Source organism: Aplidium turbinatum, chromosome 1, assembly GCF_918807975.1.
Source record: "Aplidium turbinatum chromosome 1, kaAplTurb1.1, whole genome shotgun sequence".
Lineage (NCBI taxonomy): Eukaryota > Metazoa > Chordata > Ascidiacea > Aplousobranchia > Polyclinidae > Aplidium > Aplidium turbinatum.
Window position 1 is genome coordinate 38,454,212 of NC_137472.1, and position 18,745 is coordinate 38,472,956.

At 37.1% G+C, this 18,745-nt stretch overlaps 1 protein-coding gene across 1 annotated transcript; it reads right to left on the reverse strand.

Moving 5' to 3' along the window:
- Positions 1–1,329: 1,329 nt before the first annotated feature.
- LOC145779161 (uncharacterized) lies at positions 1,330–17,480 on the reverse strand. Its single transcript, XM_082590738.1, has 8 exons — positions 17,312–17,480; positions 16,556–16,835; positions 12,507–12,647; positions 6,504–7,339; positions 5,600–5,656; positions 5,367–5,510; positions 4,837–4,938; positions 1,330–4,260 (listed from the first exon to the last, which is right to left on the reverse strand). The coding sequence occupies exons 1-8, from the start codon at positions 17,444–17,446 to the stop codon at positions 4,129–4,131; spliced, it is 1,827 nt and encodes a 608-aa protein (XP_082446864.1). The 5' UTR covers positions 17,447–17,480; the 3' UTR covers positions 1,330–4,128.
- Between the last annotated feature and the right edge of the window lie 1,265 nt (positions 17,481–18,745).

Sequence of the window (18,745 nt, forward strand, 5' to 3'; positions counted from 1 at the left end):
AGAAGATCTCTCAGCGATTCATGACGTTAGATTTGTGCACGATGATGCACAATGTAGGCCTATTTTCAAAATCACAACCCTGTTTGTCAAACGACGAGATTGTTAGGGAGTATCAATTGTTGTTACGTGATAACTCCAGGAAGAAAATGAGATAAATCTGGAAGTCCTCGTCGATCCTGATGTTTTAGAATGTTTCTTTGAAGGAATACTAAGATATAGGACAATCTATACATCAGTCATTCTTTCTTGTGCGACAACTTACAACCTATTCCCGAGAAAGTAACTTGCACTTCAAGACTTAGACGCCATAACACACAACAAATTTGTAGAAGACCTGTAGGCCGGGGTTACTCAACTAATCTTAACAAAGGTCCAGTTTAACAAGTTGAATATTTTTAGCGGTCCGGTGAATAAGTAATCTCACACGCAACCACGAAAGTTAAGCTATCTGTACCAAACCACTTTTTAGGTAAAATGTAACTCGAATTGGATTTCTGAGAAAGTGTTGGAGAGTCTGGAAGTCGAAGCGCCCCAACAACTAGGATAATGACAGTAAAAATTGCTTCAACCCAGTAGAAATCTATTTAAAGAAGCCCTGAAACGTGGCAATGAGGTTACTCTTCCAAAAGCTCACGATCTACAGTTAACACCCGGAAGGTCTGGATTCGGACCGCGGTCCGCCAGTTGAGTAGCCCTGCTGTAGGCTATGAGTGTGCAGAAAGCATGAAAGAATTTCTACTACAGCTACAGCATGTGTGACAGAAGCGAAATGCTTTATGCCAGTGAGACGTGCCCACTGGCCAGTCACTGCGGAGGACTGAAAACGTTTGAGCCGTACGACAAACGCCATGGTGAGGTGGATATGCTCAAAGTGAGTTGCTTTCAGCTGGCTCACAGCGACTAACAGATAGAGAGTACTATAAAGTAAAGAACTGAGAAGTAGAAGAGATTGTGCATTGGAGGAGACTCTGTTGGTACGACCACGTATAACGAATGAAAGAGGACTCCTGGCCTAAAAAGGTTCAGTCGTATCTTGAGTATGTTAAAAACTATGGTGTTTAAAATTTTATACCACACATCACTGATTGACAGGTGCTATTGAGAAATTGCTAAAATATCATGATGACGCCCTTGGTTGCGTCAAAACCGTCGCATAGGTTGACGAAAAACGTCACATTTGACGCCATGCAAGGAACGTGACGTAAACAGGCAAATGCATCGCCTTATATTTAAACAACTTCGTGGGTATGGGATGGGCAGCAAACTGGAAAATACAATATATCTTTTTCAATAATCTGAATGACAAAGAACAAGATATGCAGTAAAGGAAAGCACAATTAAAAGCAGTTTTTAATAAAAAATAAAGAACAAAACAGACTGCTTTTGAGAGCTTAGTCTGACTGCCATAGCGTGAACCACAAAGCATTTTAATCCGAACCAAAAGTTTATGCTGAGGTGATTATAATTCTATGCGCATGGTTAAAAGTAACAACCATGAAAAGGCAAACTAAAGTAAGATTGGCTGTTGTGTTCAGAACTACATCAGGTCACATGGTAAAAAAGTTCTGAACGTTGAAGTACCAGAGGTTTATTGCATGATTATAAAAAAGCTGGCTGTCAGGTTAAGAATACAAACAATAAAGAATATTCCACTGACCATCATTCGCTTCGCACACCAACCATATTTTGTAAATGTACTTCGGAGACAGTTTATGGACAGTGCAGTAACTGTGTGACACAATTGGTCGCATTTACTGTATTTGGTTTTGATTTACAGGTTGGCCCAGCGATGTATGGACTAAATTTCACGTTCAGTTGAAACACATTTCCTGACTCCTAAATTATTTGTATTTATTACAGATTTATAGTACTGTATAATCATCCTAGATTACTCAAATACTCATGTTCTATACATTTTTGGAAAATTAAAGTTGCAGCCACGGGAAAGACTATAAATGAGACCATTGAAACGCACTGTCATAAGAGCCTCTCACCTGCTAAGATTTTCAAGACTTTGAAAGGGATTGTGAGTCGTTCTGGTGTATACAAGGCAGTAAAGGGGTTTAGAAAGACTGGTAGCTGCTTGCCAAAGGTCAGTAGCACCCAAGAGAGGTCCGTAAGAACCAAAAAACTCATTAAGAACATTAGAGAAAAGTTGCAGTGGAATCTCGAAAGCACCAAAAACTTGCTAAAGAGGCACATGTTAGCCGTTCAACCATCCAGTGGGTGGGGTGCTGGTAAGGGATCTTAAGGTTAAGCCCCACAAAATTACCAAACGAAAACTCCTTTCTGATGCCACAAAAAAGTTCGAAAGATCAAAGTTTTTTCTGAATAAGCTTCTTGATGGCACACAGCCATAAGTTCTCTGGACCGATGAGAAATTAAACACCGTTCAAGCCATAGCCTACACAACGGCAAAATTATCGGATTTGGATTAAATCTAAAGATTCAGTAACTGTTGAACATTGAACTTTATTCAGGAGCCAAAAAACAGCTTCGGTAATAGTGTGGGCAGGGAATACGTCTACCGGTCTCAAAACCCTTTTAATTTTCATCAAGGCTGGTATCAAAATCAACCAACATGTTTACATGAAGAATGCAAAAAGATGAAGTTGTTCCTTGGGTGAGGAAAGTCATTAGAGATGAAGGAATTACACTTCAGCAGGGTGGAGCAACCTCTCACACAGCCAGATTGGTCCAGGACTGGTGCAAAGAAAATTTCAAGTCAATTTGGCCCAAGGAACTATGGCCTCCATCTTCTGATTTAAATCTGAACTTTGGGATGTGGTCTATCTTGGAGCAGAAGTCCTGCGCTGTATCCCACTAAAGTGTTGAAGTTCTGTAGCAAAAACTGACCAAATCTTGGGCAGAAATTGACCCTGAAACTGTGCCTTCCACTTGTGATCAGGCGACCCTTCGTCTCCGCCAGGTTATCAAGGAGAAAGATGGATATATTAAATGATTCTTGGATGTTATTAGACAATACATTTATCTTTTACCTGACATAAGAATTGTGTTATTGGCCTTCACATAACTGAACAACCCTAACTTCTATTTGTCCATACTTCGCCGAGCCACCCTATACATTTGAACGCAATAAGTTTGATTTGAAATCCTTAGGACATTGGAACAATTCTTTACGAAAAAGTATGACATGATACTTTATGTTCTTTACGTGTTCTTAATAATATCTGGAATAAAAAAGTAAAATATAGTTCAAGAATTTAACATACCCGTAACAAAGTACACTGCAAAGAAACAAAGCAAACGAAGGGGAACAAAACTGCTGTGCGTCAAACAAGATTCTCAAGAAACAAATGGACGACTAGAATATTGAAGGGAATACGCGGTTCTCTAAACATTGTCACCACAAATCAGTGACTGTCAACATGGCTGCCCACAGGAAATAAGTCGGTCACCTTGAGTTGAATATAAGCAATAACAAACGAACAGGTGTAACGTGGATAAATAGTTTTCATTTGTCATGACTACAGAAGCCCATTGCTGAGGCTGTGTCGACGAGGCCTTGAAACAACACGAGACCTTTGAGCACAACACAAAACAATCATGTTGATTTAAACTGAAAAACTTGGTAGTGAACAGGCCAAAGCGCCAACAAGTAATAGAATGTAACCTGACAAGTGAACTGAGTTGAAAAAATATGATATTGAACGTGCTTGGGTATAATCTTGGTCACATTGGCTGGTAGCAAATGCTTCAACAACATTGAAGCTTTTCGTTCACACACGCATATTTATGATAACATAATTGAGGGGGGTGAACTGAAACAGTACCATGCCATAGCCTACCTTGGAGTGTTCCCTCAGCAATACACTCTAAAAGCAATTCTCACTTCCATCTACAAGTGTTGCATTACAGTAGAACAGTGAACGAAACACAAAGTTTGTGGAACAACTTTCAACGAAAGCACGGCTTATTATATACGACAACACGGTATGAGTGGGTTTGAGAATCAACACTACGAAGAAGTAGTCATACAGAAGTAAACGAATGATAATATTTGCACGTTATGCCATCTCAAACTTCCAGTGGAAAAGAGTTCTCTCTCTCTCTCTCACGCACCGTCGAAGTCATGCCAATCAGAATTGCACCACGACAGGGAAAAAGCTATAAACCTGACATGAGTTCGTCCAATGCTTTTGTTTGGTCGCTGTTGTGCAGTAGTAAAGCTTGTTTTATTTTATCACAAGAAAAACCCATGTCTAAAAACTGACGCTCCAAAGTCAAATATTTTGCAGCCTAAAAACAAATTTTTGTATTAGATCCTTAAATTATTTTTTTTTAGCAAAGAAAATTTTTGGTGCATAACTTATTCAAAATTGTACTAAAGACAGGCAAGACAAAACAATACAATAGGATTGAGTATTATAAACTTATAATAATATATATGTTATAGATAACAGTAAATATGTAAAATATATTGTTATAATGCTCAACCCTGCTGTACTGTTCTGTCTTGCCTGTCTTTGGTACAAGAAAGCAAACTCTCTCCCGAAATTATATTACTCAAAATTACGTATAAAAACCGATAAAATAAAGCCTAGAATCACCATGATATTAAAAAGAACTATAATAATGTTTATATTTATGTCACCGGCAGTGACACCACATGGGGTGAAGCGGAGAGGGTGGCAAAATGCCTCCCATGGAAAGCTGAGTGTAAAAGCTGGGCCCACGTTTGCTAGTTTTTTATTGTGTCAAAAACAAAACATGTTGGCCAGTGAATCTATTTCAGCTGTATTTGCCTGCTTGAAGCAAACTATGACATGTTAATAGCCACATATACTGTAGATTGGTGCTATGAAACGGCTTTACCTCTTCTTCATTCCCATCAAATAAACTAAGCGCTTCTTCTATTCTTTCAGTAGAAAAGCCCTTTTCTAATAAACATTGTACTTTGAAAAGGTGATCCAAAACCTGATACAACAAAAGAATCTTCAATCTTCATACAGTATATCATTTTTGCTTATTGACATGTCAGGAACATAATAGTAATAAAATTTTTATAGCTGATTACGATCGGCTGATTAGTAGAATACTAAATTGGCAGAAACACATATTTTTGATCAAGCATTTAAATTCAGTTATTGTAACAACTTTGCCAAAGCACCATTTACTATACAGATCATCACAGGATGTAGCCACAAAACAACTCCATAGAATTTCTGGACAATCATATCAAAATCATTAACAGTAGAACTAAATGTCATATCTTGAGAAAATACAATCGAAGACGGGAAATTTAACAAATTACTACAGAACATATGGTAAAAAGCAAAGCCAAAGCTTTTACTGTATACTAGGCCATTTCAGTTAGGTAGTGCGACTGTATATAAATCTTTTACCTCTTTATGATCTTCACCATACTTCTGCATTGTTCTGATTACGTCATGTTCTTTGAATCCCATCGCAACAATAGATTGCACAAAGTTCCTTTCAGCTGTACTCAAACCACTCAGTATGCTGGAACTGCTCTCTGCACTGGAATTCTGTGAAGAAATGGTAGCAATGCAAACACAAGAACGGAACAAAGTCGATAATACCGGAGATAAAAAGAGGAAATGTTTTATTAATTTACCTTGGTGGCCACATTTGATGCAGACAAATAAAGATTGTGAGGTTGTTGGTTCAGGTTCTGAAAAAAAAAAGAGATATCATTTAACAAAACAGTGACAAATTGCTCCTATTTGGGTGACCAATTATATGGAAGTGGTGAATGCAAAGCAGCTGTGACAACGGCAAGGCTTGGTTGGGAAAATGTTATACGAAAAAACATTTTCGTTAAAAATAATAGGCAAAGTCTATCAGAGTTGTGTGTGACAGCGAGACGTGGGTGCTAAGGGAGAGTGAACTTGTAATTCTGAGAACAGAAAGCGCAATGTGTGGGGGAAAACGAGGAGGGAGATAAAGACTGAAGAGCTGATGGATATGCTAGAGATGAGGGAGACTATAAGATGGTATGGGCATGTACTAGGGAAAGAGGAAGGAAGTTTTCTTCAAAAAGCATTAAAGGTGGAAAGAGGGAAGAGAAAAGCGGGATGTCCAAAAAAACAGGTGAAGAATGAGGCAGGAAAAGTCAGACTGAAGGAAGAAGATGCAATGAACAGAACAAGATGGAGAATAGAAGGCAATCGCAGCAAGGAAAAAATCCGACACCTCCAGTCCTCCACTAGTGGGGGCAAACCGAATTTGGATAATGATCTACTCTACTGATTTAAATGGATAAGATGGCACTGTGGCCCATGGCCATGATAGTTTTCTTAGGTATAAAGAAAGTTAACTTATGGGTGACTGTTTCTCAGCAACCGCTTGTGGCACGAATTTACAGTTATAGAGAGGTCTTTCGCTTATTAGACTTATCAGTATCGCACCATTAATTCATGTCACAAACTCTCGACGGAAATCAAAAACAGATACAAATCTAATGCTAGAGACATAACTGAAATACTTAATAAATAACTAAACATAAACATTTTCCTTACCTTCTTCTTCACCTGTGCTGTGGGAAGTTGTGGTAAGCTTGTTAGAGCTTTATTTATGGTTTCTTCAAACTTTGTACGCTCTGCCACAGATTTGTTGGCAAGAACTTTATTTCGAACAGCACCATAAGTGGAAGGTTGGATTGGATCTACACTTAAACTATTATCACTCCGAGATGGCTTTTCCGTAATTGTGTTAAAATGAGCTCTCGGTAAAGGCTTAGGTGCCACAGAGGGTTTCTTAGTGAAAGGTACATTTTCATATTCATGCTCAGTTGAGTTAGTTGATTGAGAGGAGTTTTGTAATTTACTGTCTGTGTCTGCATTGTTTGGAACAATGATGGATTGTTTAATGCCTACAGCAGCAGAGCTTGTTGCTACCTGTGTCTCAGCAACTCCATTACTTCCCAAATTGTTGTTTAAATCAGAGATAATCGTAGTATCGGAATTTGGCAGCAGGGAGGGGTGGTCTGGAGGAGAACTGACATTAGTGTCAACCAAAGAAGGCATACTACTGGAAGATGTTATCGATGGCAAAGGTGCAGTTTCGTTACTTGGTGAAGATCGTGGCAAAGACAGAAATGATTCTTCTCTTTCAGTGTTTTCTTCTGGTAAAGATTTTGTTAAATCTTTCAATACAGAAGTATCGCATGCTGATAAATGGGAAGGGTTATCCAATGATGCATCTTCCCTTGAAGTGCTAGCACCATTGTTTCGCCTTTCATCTCTTTTGGTGACTTTAACGGTAACTTCGGCATTCTTGTCAGTAGGAGAATGCTGCCTTATTCGAGGTGAAGGCTTACAAATAGTCGAAACATCAGTGGATTCAACAGTGCTACCTGAAATATACAAACTCACCGTTGGTAAAATATAAATACCTTCCTCTGTAACTTGTGTATGTTATATCTATGGGCAGGTCTTGTTTCTTCTTAGTTTCTTTGTAACTATTTTCATTCATATGTTTTAGCAATTCAAAAATCCTGCTAGGTACTCTTGCAAAGCTATCACTACATGAAAAACTTCAGTAACATCTCCCTTTTGAGTGCTACTTTTGACTGTAAGTTAAACAATAAACTTTTAACGTAAATACAATTTAAAAACAAAATATTTTTCATGTTAAAGTTAAGCTTTAGGCGAGTAAGAAGTGACATTGGACCCGGACATTTTTGATAACAACCATTTTTTGGTCACAGGAGGCTTGTCTGGTAGTCAGACCGACGATTCTAAAATTCGGCAAAAATCGGACCTAAGGAACTGCCCCAAACCGCATTTTAAATTTTCATAGAGCGCCATCTAGCGGTTGTAAATATTTTCTCTAAATAAAATGCAACATATGACGCATATATAAACGTAATTAACAGTCACAAGAAGATAAGTGTATTAAAATTATTTAAAAAGGTTGTGATCATAGGTGTCGGCAGGAAAGGGGCACTAACCCTCCCTCCCTCCCCTGGATTATGATTTTACATGTAATTTGCTTGCAAGAGTGCAATTTTCCAAAATCGGATTCGCCTTCCAGGCAAATACTTTCCCATCAGGTTTTCAACCAACCCTATTTTATTTTTTGATTTCTCTAAATATTTTTCCGCCGCAGGCGCAACAACCACTTACATCAGACGTTAACAGTATTTTTTTTTTCACAAATCTCGCACCTCACCACTCAAATGTTACTTTAAATTGAGAACTTTTCTTACCTATGTTGCAGCTTACAAGATGAATTTGGCTTCAAAAATTGCGTCTTCGCAACACCCGCCTCTCCCCAACCCTTGCATTTTTTCTGCCGACGCCCAAGTTTGTGACGTATTTGGCCATTTCTAACAGTTTAATGATTTTCACGCAATTATAATAGCCTACGTAAATTGTAATTCAATGTAGGTTATATGACACTTCAACAACATTAGCAACTGAAACAAATGATGATACAACGTTGGCAGATGTAGAATCAACGTATAGGCTAATACAACGATGAACATCAGCAATTTGAGCGATTAATGCTTCACAGAAAAGACAGCGTATATTTAATATATGCGTTCACTTTCATTAACAAATCATTCATTGCAAAAAATATTTTATTTGCAAAAACTGCCACAGTAACAATTTGAGGTCCCGTTCTAGTGATACAACTATTTTTATTAAAGTAAATATACTTCTACACTTACAGCTCTTGGGTATCTAACACTCTAAAAGTGATGAATTTTCACACTGAGCTTCACAAGCACAGTGAATACTACGTTTAAAGCCTTTCTTGGAGCAACCACAAAGTATGCATAAACGCTTAGCGCTCCTGCAATTGCTCCTGATTTCTTTCAGAAAGGTTTTGGGTGCTCATTCATTATCTGTCATTATTGGGACCAGACCAGAAGCTGTTTCTTTGTATCCATAAAAACTAGGATTCAGCACAGTTTTTAAATGACGCCATGTTGACACTTGATGATTCACACGAAGGCTGTGATAGTAGCATACTCTACTTGTTGGAGGCATTCTTTCAACTGATGTATATTTTGGGGATACAGCGTAATTTGTAGCGCAATAAATTCAAAATATCCATGGAAAACCCTTGCTTGTACAGAATTTGGGAATATTCTTCTCCAATTCTGGAAATGTCTTCTTTTAAAGCTTCCTTGTTTCCGAAGGCGGCACATTTATGTTGCACTTTGTCCAGACCTTTCAAATTTTAAAAACTTTAACTTTTCCCCTTCAGTAATAGCAGGATGTTGTATCGCAGCCAGAAAACGCGTGGCAAAATTGCAACAATCGGCACATATTTTCTCCGAGAGCAAGCTGCTGCAAGCAAGCTGCTCCGAGAAAGAACATCAGTTGACGAAAACCACCAAGTCGTAAGTGAACATTTTTGAAAATACTAAAATTGTCCTGTTTAATTTTGAATCCTCTGAAGTAGAGGGGTTGGTCAAACGTTAGCGGTGCACAACATAATTTATGCTCATTTTTCTCGCTTGGTCTTGAACGAATATCATTGTACAGTAACAGCTTCATCTGTTACGGGATTAAGCGCTATCATAGGATTAAATGATACTGACGAAACCTGAAACTCACCTTTAACTACATTAGCCATGAACCCTTGCCATTGTATACCGGCTTAGAATTGAATACATTTGAACACAGCCACAGAATGTCAAGCAATTCATAGTGCGTAAATAACACAGCAGAGACATCCAGCTGCTTGATTCGTACGTCTTTCCAAGTACCCATTTTTGCAGCAGTATACGGCTTGACTAAATTGCCAAAATTACCTAATTCCAATTTCCAGTACCGGTAGTTCAGTTGCACTGACATGTGGTTTTTCAATAACTAGTGGTAGAGATGCCATTTTTGGTGTTTGACAGTTTATAATGCCCATCACATGCGTTGTATCATGACCTGGCAGAGTATCTTCGTTAAAATCGAAGTTATCTGCTATCCACTGACAGAAAGAACCGGGATGACTTGTAGAGTCCATTGCCTCATCCGTATTATCACCATTCGCTTGGCTTACAGCAGCTGATCGTTGAAGCGCTATTACTTGACCATAACTTGCACAAAGACCAAGGGATGATAGTACAGTACATCCAAGAGAATACGCGATCTTGTGACCTGATGTATAAAAATGCCAATTGACAATAAAAGAGGGGAAATGTAAAATAGCCTGCTTGCTGACTGCAGAAATACATGGGACACAACGATTTGTAGAAGCTTCTTCTAATTCACTCCGCGATCGAGGCATTACTTCAGACATCAAGACTTTAAACGACTCCGGTATTTCGGAAGCAGGTACTCCAGATTAATATCTTCAGGAACAGGATAAGATGTTTGAGCTTTATCAATTTTTTGAATTTCTTTCTTTATAACACTTCCATCTTGCTGTATTAGTTTTTTAAACTCTTTATCTTCTTCGAAACGTGATTCTTCATAACAATCATTTAAAATGTTATCGACATGTTTCTTTAGCGTTGCCATATTAGGTTTGCCTTTCACCTCAATGATGCTCAGTTGCTCATCAAAGTGCTCCAGCAAACGTAGTTTTAGATGTTTGCAACTGTAAGTTTGAACATCGCTAGATAAAAATGTCGACATATGATCGCGTAGCTCTTGCAATATATATTGCCTACCTACTCGATTAATTTCATTCATCCACAAACAGAGTTTTTTGAATGCTTCTTCCTTCAACGAATCTGAGTTGCAGGAGTTGAGCTTCCACTGCTTTCACCAACCTGATCAGATTTTATAGTACAGTTACTGAGAAATCTCTGAAGACAGTCTCTGTGATATGTAGCTTCTACAGCTCGTATATCTCCTGCACAAAGTATCCTACATTTTATTTGAATTGAAATGTCATCTATTCTCTTTTCACATTCCGCTATTAATGTATCCTGTAGCAAACTTCTCTTTTGTTTTTTGTCAACAATTTCCACATTTCCTATCGAGGAAAAATACTTTGGATTCTGTTTGAGTTTTTGAAGATCTATTTCTTCACCGCAAATCAAACAATGGGTTTTATAGTAGTACGTAGTTCTTCTTAATCGCGAAGCTGTAGAGTGCGGTTTGTGCGCATCTGCTTGGTTTTGACTTGAGCGAAAGCTTTCCGATTCGTATAATTTCTGTAGCAAATATTATGGACTGCAACTTCCCGTTGGTCTCAAATATTCTTATTTATTTGATCACGACACTTAACAGACCACTGGGTTAGTGTTGATACTGCTTTTGAACCTAGCGTTCTGCCATCTTTTCCACAGGGCACAGACAACCGCTTTCTGACAAATTTCGCAGATTTTACTTAGCCTACATTGCTTTCCATATTGGCTTAAAAACTCAACGTTTTAAAGTACTTGCTTGCACGCGTATTAAAAGTTAGAACTGAAGAATTGGTCATGTACTGTCCCATAGCTCCGGCCACGCGTCAATATGAAATCAAGTTGACAACCTGCTGAGAAAATTGCTCCATTTTACCTAAACTTGCTAAAATTGCTCCATTTTACGATCGAAGTAAGAATGGCTACCTATGTAACGACCTATTTCTTCAGATAACCACTTTTGTGTTGCTTTGGCAATGATGTAATCGATTTAATGACTTGGCTGGTCTGATGTTATAGACTTTTATAGTTGTTATCCAACTCCTTAATTATGCAAGAACATTTGTTTGGGGTATTTTCTGAAATCTTTTCTTTGTAAAAGTTCAAGGTATAAATCATTACCAAATTTTATGTGCCCGTAATTTTCATGTTAGTCAGATACGTTGTAACAGACGAAATTACATTTTCCGAAATCATTCTTAGTTAATTAGCATTTTGCAGAATTTTACAACCACTGCACTATCACTGCAGCCTAGTTTCTATTACATGAGGCACTCAACAAACAAAACATGTTATTTTGCATCGATTCTACGTCGTCAGACGTTGAATCAACGTAAAATAGCAAATTCTGCTGAAGGTTAATTCTAGACACTATGTTAATCATCCTTGTTTCACTTGAAATTCGCAAATTAGCACGACGGAAAATACTTATGTTTTTCTTCCGCTAGACGGCGCGCCGTTCAAGAATTGCTCCCCTCAAACGGCCTTTCCTTATGTCCGAATTTTGCCGAATTTTAGATTTGGGGTCTCAAACAGGTAACCCATCTTTTTATGAAGAAAAATGGTTGTTATCAAAAATGTCCGGGTCCGGCTATTTTTATGTCAATTCTTACTCGCCTAGCTTATGATTATGAATCGATTAATTGGTGATGTTTGCTTTCAATGTGTATTTCTAATTTGTTTCATACAAATCGTAAACATTCAATTATGATAAGTATTTAGTTTGATACAGAATTTTGTACAGTACTGGACTACTGGTAACTGGTATATCTTTGACAAAAAGCTCACATTTTCTTATCACGGATCACATATGGGGGCTGAAAAGATTGCAATAGCAACCAGGATTTAAGTTGAAACTAAAATTGTGCAATACTAAACACAGGATAAGAAATCTGCCAATACTTAATACAAAATGTTGGTGAGCACAACTTTATCTTACTCATGGTGACATTCTGCAAAACATCCTTAAGTTCTTTTAAATCATCTATTGTCTTTAATTCCATGTTAGAAAACGGATCCTGGTTTTCATTCTCAAACTCATGAACGTCTAAACTGCGTCGGTGAGGAGTGTCATTTTTATCTGAAAAAGTAGAACAACACAATAAAGTGAATAAACTATTTTTTTTTTAAATGAAATATACGTTAGGGTAGGGGCGTGAGGCCAGAGGGGGGGTACCCAAAAAATAGTATATCCAATTTTATTTTGATAGATATACTAAATCTAGGCTGTATACCAAATTTTAGGTCAAAATATTGAAAAACCATTCATTAGGGGCAAAAAATGTGATTTTTGACCCCAGCGAGGGAATTTTTTTCATAAAAATTAATTTTGGATATAAAATCTGACACAGTTGAGGGAATCAGTTGATTTAAAAGTGTATTCCTACTCATTTTTCAGCAATGAATCCATTTTTGGTGGTTAAAATCATCTATCTCATGTAGAAAGTGGCCAAAACTTGAATTTTCTTCCAAAAATACTGAAAAAAGACCCCTCGAAAAAAAAATTATTGTAAAAATCTTCTTGCTGTGCCCCCCACATCCCAATTCCAGTATTTTAAGCCCTCGTGTGGGATGGTCAGAATAAATGCAAACATTTTGGTGCGAGAAAAAGCTCTTGAAATGGCCAAATGGTGCCATTTATGGTATTATATACAGTCCTCGAAATTAGCGGCGGCACTCGGCAATTGCCGTGGTAAATGCCGCCGTAAACGTCATAATGGCCATTTTGCTACGGCAATAAAAATGCCGCCGCAAAATGAGCACTTAATTAGGACAAAAATTGTTCAAAATTTCCTGTGTTATTTACTCGCAGCGGGAGTTTAATCAGCAGAAACATCGTACCAAGACCTCACGTCGGACTACTTTACTTGTTGTGAACACTCACGCAGTCTTCGAAAATATTGTATTTTATATCATATTTTTACTCGGCAAAAACTTTGCCGAGGCCAAACGGCAAAAGTTGAAATTGCGTCGTCAATTGCTGTGAACGTTTATTACGGCAAAATTGTACCAAAACATGTAAAACGAAAAAGGAAAAATATGCTAGAGTAGTCGATCACGACGGCATCGTTTTATTTGTTGTGATGTAATGATACTAAAAGTAGCGATAAAGCGAGCAATGCAATACGCACGCTGTTACGTTAATTCACGTCAAATAACTCAGGGGGAAAGTAAGTTAATTTTGGGTTGATTCAACGTTCGAGTCAGCACAAATCGATATAATTTTCCCGGCGGGTTATATTGCGCAACCAGACAGCAAAACCATCATTTCTACATCGATTCAACGTCTACAGACGCAAAATCAATTGATGCAAAAATAACGAATTTTGCTGCCTGGGTAACAACAATGCCCAAGAAGAAATTTACGTTTGGTTTTCGACATCTAGCGACGTTGAACCATCATAAAATAACATTAATTGCTCAAACAGGTACCGGTAACAAATTATTAGCTCCCTGCGAGAAGATTGGCTCGATTTACGTACTGCGTGCAAGCAACACAAAGTCTGTTGGATAAAGAACTAGTCAGAATCGGAAATCATCAGATGCTATATTGGAGGATGAGGTTGTCGCGTCGTCACTGGAATAATTGAAGACGCAAAACTGCCCGTTTGTGAACGCGCGATGCCATATAATCAGAAGCATTATTTTACTGCCGAAGAACCATTTATCCAATTTTGTTCTACTTTATTAACTTGACCCCGTAGCTTTTCTAATTCCGATTTGTTTCCGTCATAAAATTCTTTATAAATTTTGCAAAATACCACACTAACTTTTCCTTCTGTTCCCTCTGTTTGATAACCTATAGCAGGTAAATTCCACTTTTTAACTGTATCTTCTTTCACGATGATTTATATTCGCAACGACACCGGTAAACAATAAGCATTCGATGAAAGAATAACTTTTTCGTAACAATTAAGCCAGTATTTACAAGGTTGCAAACTTTTTACAGTTCACAAGAGCATTGTCAGCGCATGAAATAGCTTGCGTGATGCTCTCCGCTCCGCCGTATGAAACACGAAGAATAAGTGCATACAATTTCGTTTGTTTAAACTTGAAAGCATACGGCAATTGCCGCCGCAATCCAAGGTTTGCTGATTTGGCGACGGCAATGTTTTTGCCGTCGTAGATGGAAGCTAATTTCGAGGGCTGTATATACATGCGAGAATTTGAAAATTTCTTCATTACATAGTACATAATTAACTCACATAATATATATGTACACAGTATATTGAGCACAAGGATAGACTATAGTCAGTGTTGTGTCCCAGGGGTGAATGTTCTTCCCCAATGCATGTGGAAATTCAAAGGTTTGTATTTGACTCTTTCTTTGTTTATTATATTGGTGGGGAGAGATTGAGAGATTAGCAGGGAATTATATCAGGTGTTTTGAGAAGAATATTCACCTCTAATGTGTCCCAATATTTCTATGTTGCCATAATGATTGTTTATTGTTTATGCATATCAGAATTATGTTCATATTTACTGATATTTAGATCAGCAATTGTGCATGATTTTGATACACTTAGAAGGTAGGTTTTGCTTTGTTGAATAGAGCTTCGATTTCTTTGGTATTTTTCAAACATAATTTGTTTGTTCTACCAAAGTCCCACTTTCCTGTAATAATAAGCCTTTTTCAATTTTCATTTGTAAGGATCTGTTCTACATCAACTTTGTCATCAACTGGTTTTTCTGCATGTACCCAGTAAACATTCTTTTCAGAGTCCTTTCTTACAAGATGTTCAATACTATAATCTTTGGCTGAAAGCATCTCCTTGAAGTATCTAATATACCAAACTACAGTATCTCGTTCCACCATAATGTAGCGCAAAGTTCATTGGCCTCAAAAAGAGAAATAGGAGCAGGTTGGTTCGAGATTATTGCCAATGCGTCTTCATTGGTAGGCAATGCTACATGAGCAGATGATATTGCTGTGCCATAGGAACCGCCTAACAGTATGCATAAATTTTCCACCTTTTCTTCAATTGAGATTCTACTTTGGCGGTATAATTCTGGATTAGATGTGCTCGTTCATGAGGATGAGTGTGAATAAAGAATGCTAGTGCAGTGCATACAATTGATTTAGTATTGTCTGGATGTTGTTGGAGCACAGCTAACAACTCATCTTTGGTTGTGCATGGACCATTCCAGCTCTTGCATGAAGTGAGAAAAAACAAAAGCACACTGATCACATCACAAAACTTCTCACTTCCTGCAAGAGCTGGAATGGTCCATGCACAACCAAAGATGAGTTGTTGGCTGTGCTCCAACAACATCCAGACAATACTAAATCAATTGTATGCACTGAACTAGCATTCTTTATTCACACTCATCCTCATGAACGAGCATCTAATAACTTAGGGTATGTTCCGACATGGACAAAAAGCATAAAACTACAATGGTATCTTAAAGACAAGGTGATATTATTGACAATGCAATCAATTGTGGTTTCATGTGTGTCCATGATGGAAAACATGCTGTTGCTATGGATTAAACGATTCAATTTTTTTTTAATTTTTTGGACGGTGGCTAAACTGGCTATAGTTCAGTAAAATGGAATTGATTCTAAATTCCATGACATTTGCTAAAGTTGAAATTTCTTAATAAAAATAGTCATGGTACTCAATAATTTTTAATGAAAATTACACTAAAAATTTTAACATTATATATAACATATTATGAAGAGATATGACATTGACATTCAATTTTATGTATGTTTTATAAAAAAATTCAATAAAATTATTTGAATATGATTGTCCGAACAACATGTCCTTATTATAGAGAATGATACTAATACCCAAGTAATAAATAAAGTTCATTAATCCACGGTTTTACATTCTTTGTTCCCCATATTGCAAGGGTTGGATATCAGTAAATTTCAATCCGACTTGATGGCAACTTTCCACATACATACTACTATTTTGAACATTGACTGCGAAACATCAACACAGAATAAATCTTTACTGTATATACAAGTGTACATATACTTACCACTACTATATTTTTGTGGTGTCAAAATGTCACTGCCAATCATGGTAAGAAAAGGGTTGTTTGAAGAAATTTTTATTTGCTTAGGTTTTTTTTCACTTGAATTCTTTTCTTTCATGCTTATCACTTCTTTCTGGGTTTGAAGAAGATACAAACGATGTTTTTCTGCCAGTTCACGTTTTAGTTTCTCTTTTTTTTCTTGTTCTCTCTTCTGATTTTCTTTTATGTCTCTCTCTTTCTTAAGCTGGACAGCTATGAGATTGCTTTCATAAGAAAAATCATACTGAAAAAAAGATAAACAATTCAAATTTGGAATTCAAAATATATTTTCAATTAAATAAATTTAGATTTTCAATTATTGTAATTTAGACTTTCAATATTTTATTCTCTCTTTTTTGTACATTTCAGTCTTTAGAGAAGCGTTTCTTGACTTTTTCTACATCTAGCACCTCTGTAAATATGTTTGGATAGTTTAGCACACCTACACTAAATAAAGTTTACTGTAACTAGTACAATAAAGTGAATGCTGTTCTAATAAAGCTGGTTCATGTTTAACACCAGAATATATGTTAATGGACTCCTTAACACCCACTGAAGTTAATTCCATTTCCAATAGCCCTGATTAAGAAATTCTGCTTTGAGACACATATAGAATTTATGATATCAATACTAAAGTTAATTCGAATGAACACAAATACTCCCAGTCACAAGAAATATTTAACACATAACAGTTAACACCTGGAGATAATAACTACTGACCTCACAATTCTTCAATATAGCATCAACATCTTTTATGCAAAAATGAGGAGGAAGTTCCACAATGGAGTTAACTCTAAAAGCATCAGATAACTTGAACTCAACTCCATCCAAGGTAATATTTAATGATGATGACATTTTATCATTCAGTATATATTTCAAAATACTTATATTTACCAAGCCATTACAAGTGTAAATAGCACACAAACAAAACCTGAAATCTTGTGATAGGTTTACATGTTATGAGATAGGGAAGGGGTGTAGCCAGTAAAAAAATTATGGGATGGCAAATAAGTATTTTTGCATATGTAAGTGAGCACAGGCAAAGAGTCAACAAAGGTGAAAATCCCAGAGGGGGTCTGGGGGGCCTCAACACGAAATTGTATATTCTGAGAGTACCTTCAACCTAAATCAATAGTGTGACACAACTGAGTGTAACATGTTTATTTAAAACATTTTTGAGGAAGATTTCATCCTTTGCCCCCTTGACTAGAGCAATAAACTAACAAATTACAAACCTGCTGTCCTCCCTGGTCAAAATACTATCATGTCTTAAATTGGTGGAAGCAACTAAGAAATATAGGGATGAATATAGGGTGAAGTGTGTGTGTGAAAGGCATTGCAATTCAACCATGCAAAAGCTTTTTTATGCCATTACATTTTCTTGACTAAACCCTAACTTTTCTCAACCTAAACCTTTCCAAGGTTAGGGCTAGAAAATAACAAAGCAAAGGTAAGCTTTTTAAGGTGCCACTCACACACTTCACCCTGTATCTTTTAGTCAATTTCGGTCTATGACAACATAGCATTTTTGACCAGGGAGAAAACTTACACACCACCTCCCAAATAACAATAAATGCTGTATATGGCGAGGAGAAAGTTTCAAAATGAAGATCACGCTTCTTTGCAGCAAACAGGGGAGAGTGAGATTAATGATTAGCATTCATAATGTTAAATGAACATTAATGCTCAACAAACTGTTCAATGTTGCCAAAGAACATCCACAATAGCTGCAGAACTAAAGGAGTTTTTATCTCACAGCTTATTTTGTCTTTAACGACTTTGAACTTTGCTCAAATTACACTAATTGTGGGAAACATAACCAGTTAACCACTGCTAAAAATATAATGAATATGATCAGTCAGTTCTCAAATTTGACTGAATAACTAGAGTAACACTTATGAAGTAAAAATCGGTCCCACGAATTACCCATAAGTACCATAAGCACCATAAGTACCCATAAGCCCCATAAGTCGTGTCGAATTACCCATAAGTACCCATAAGTCGCGTCGAATTACCCATAAGCCCCATAAGTCGCGTCGAATTACCCATAAGCCCCATAAGTCGCGTCGAATTACCCATAAGCCCCATAAGTCGCGTCGAATTACCCATAAGCCCCGTAAGTCGCGTCGAATTACCCATAAGCCCCATAAGTCG

Bases quoted from the DNA above. Each gene is read 5' to 3' on its own strand.
- LOC145779161 (XM_082590738.1), bottom strand. From the start codon at position 17,446: ATGTCATCATCATTAAATATTACCTTGGATGGAGTTGAGTTCAAGTTA. The intron at 5,511-5,599 runs GTAAATTAATAA...ATTTCTTCACAG, and splicing joins CATCAAATGTGGCCACCAAG to AATTCCAGTGCAGAGAGCAG. The intron at 4,939-5,366 runs GTAAAAGATTTA...TTGTTGTATCAG, and splicing joins ATGGTGAAGATCATAAAGAG to GTTTTGGATCACCTTTTCAA.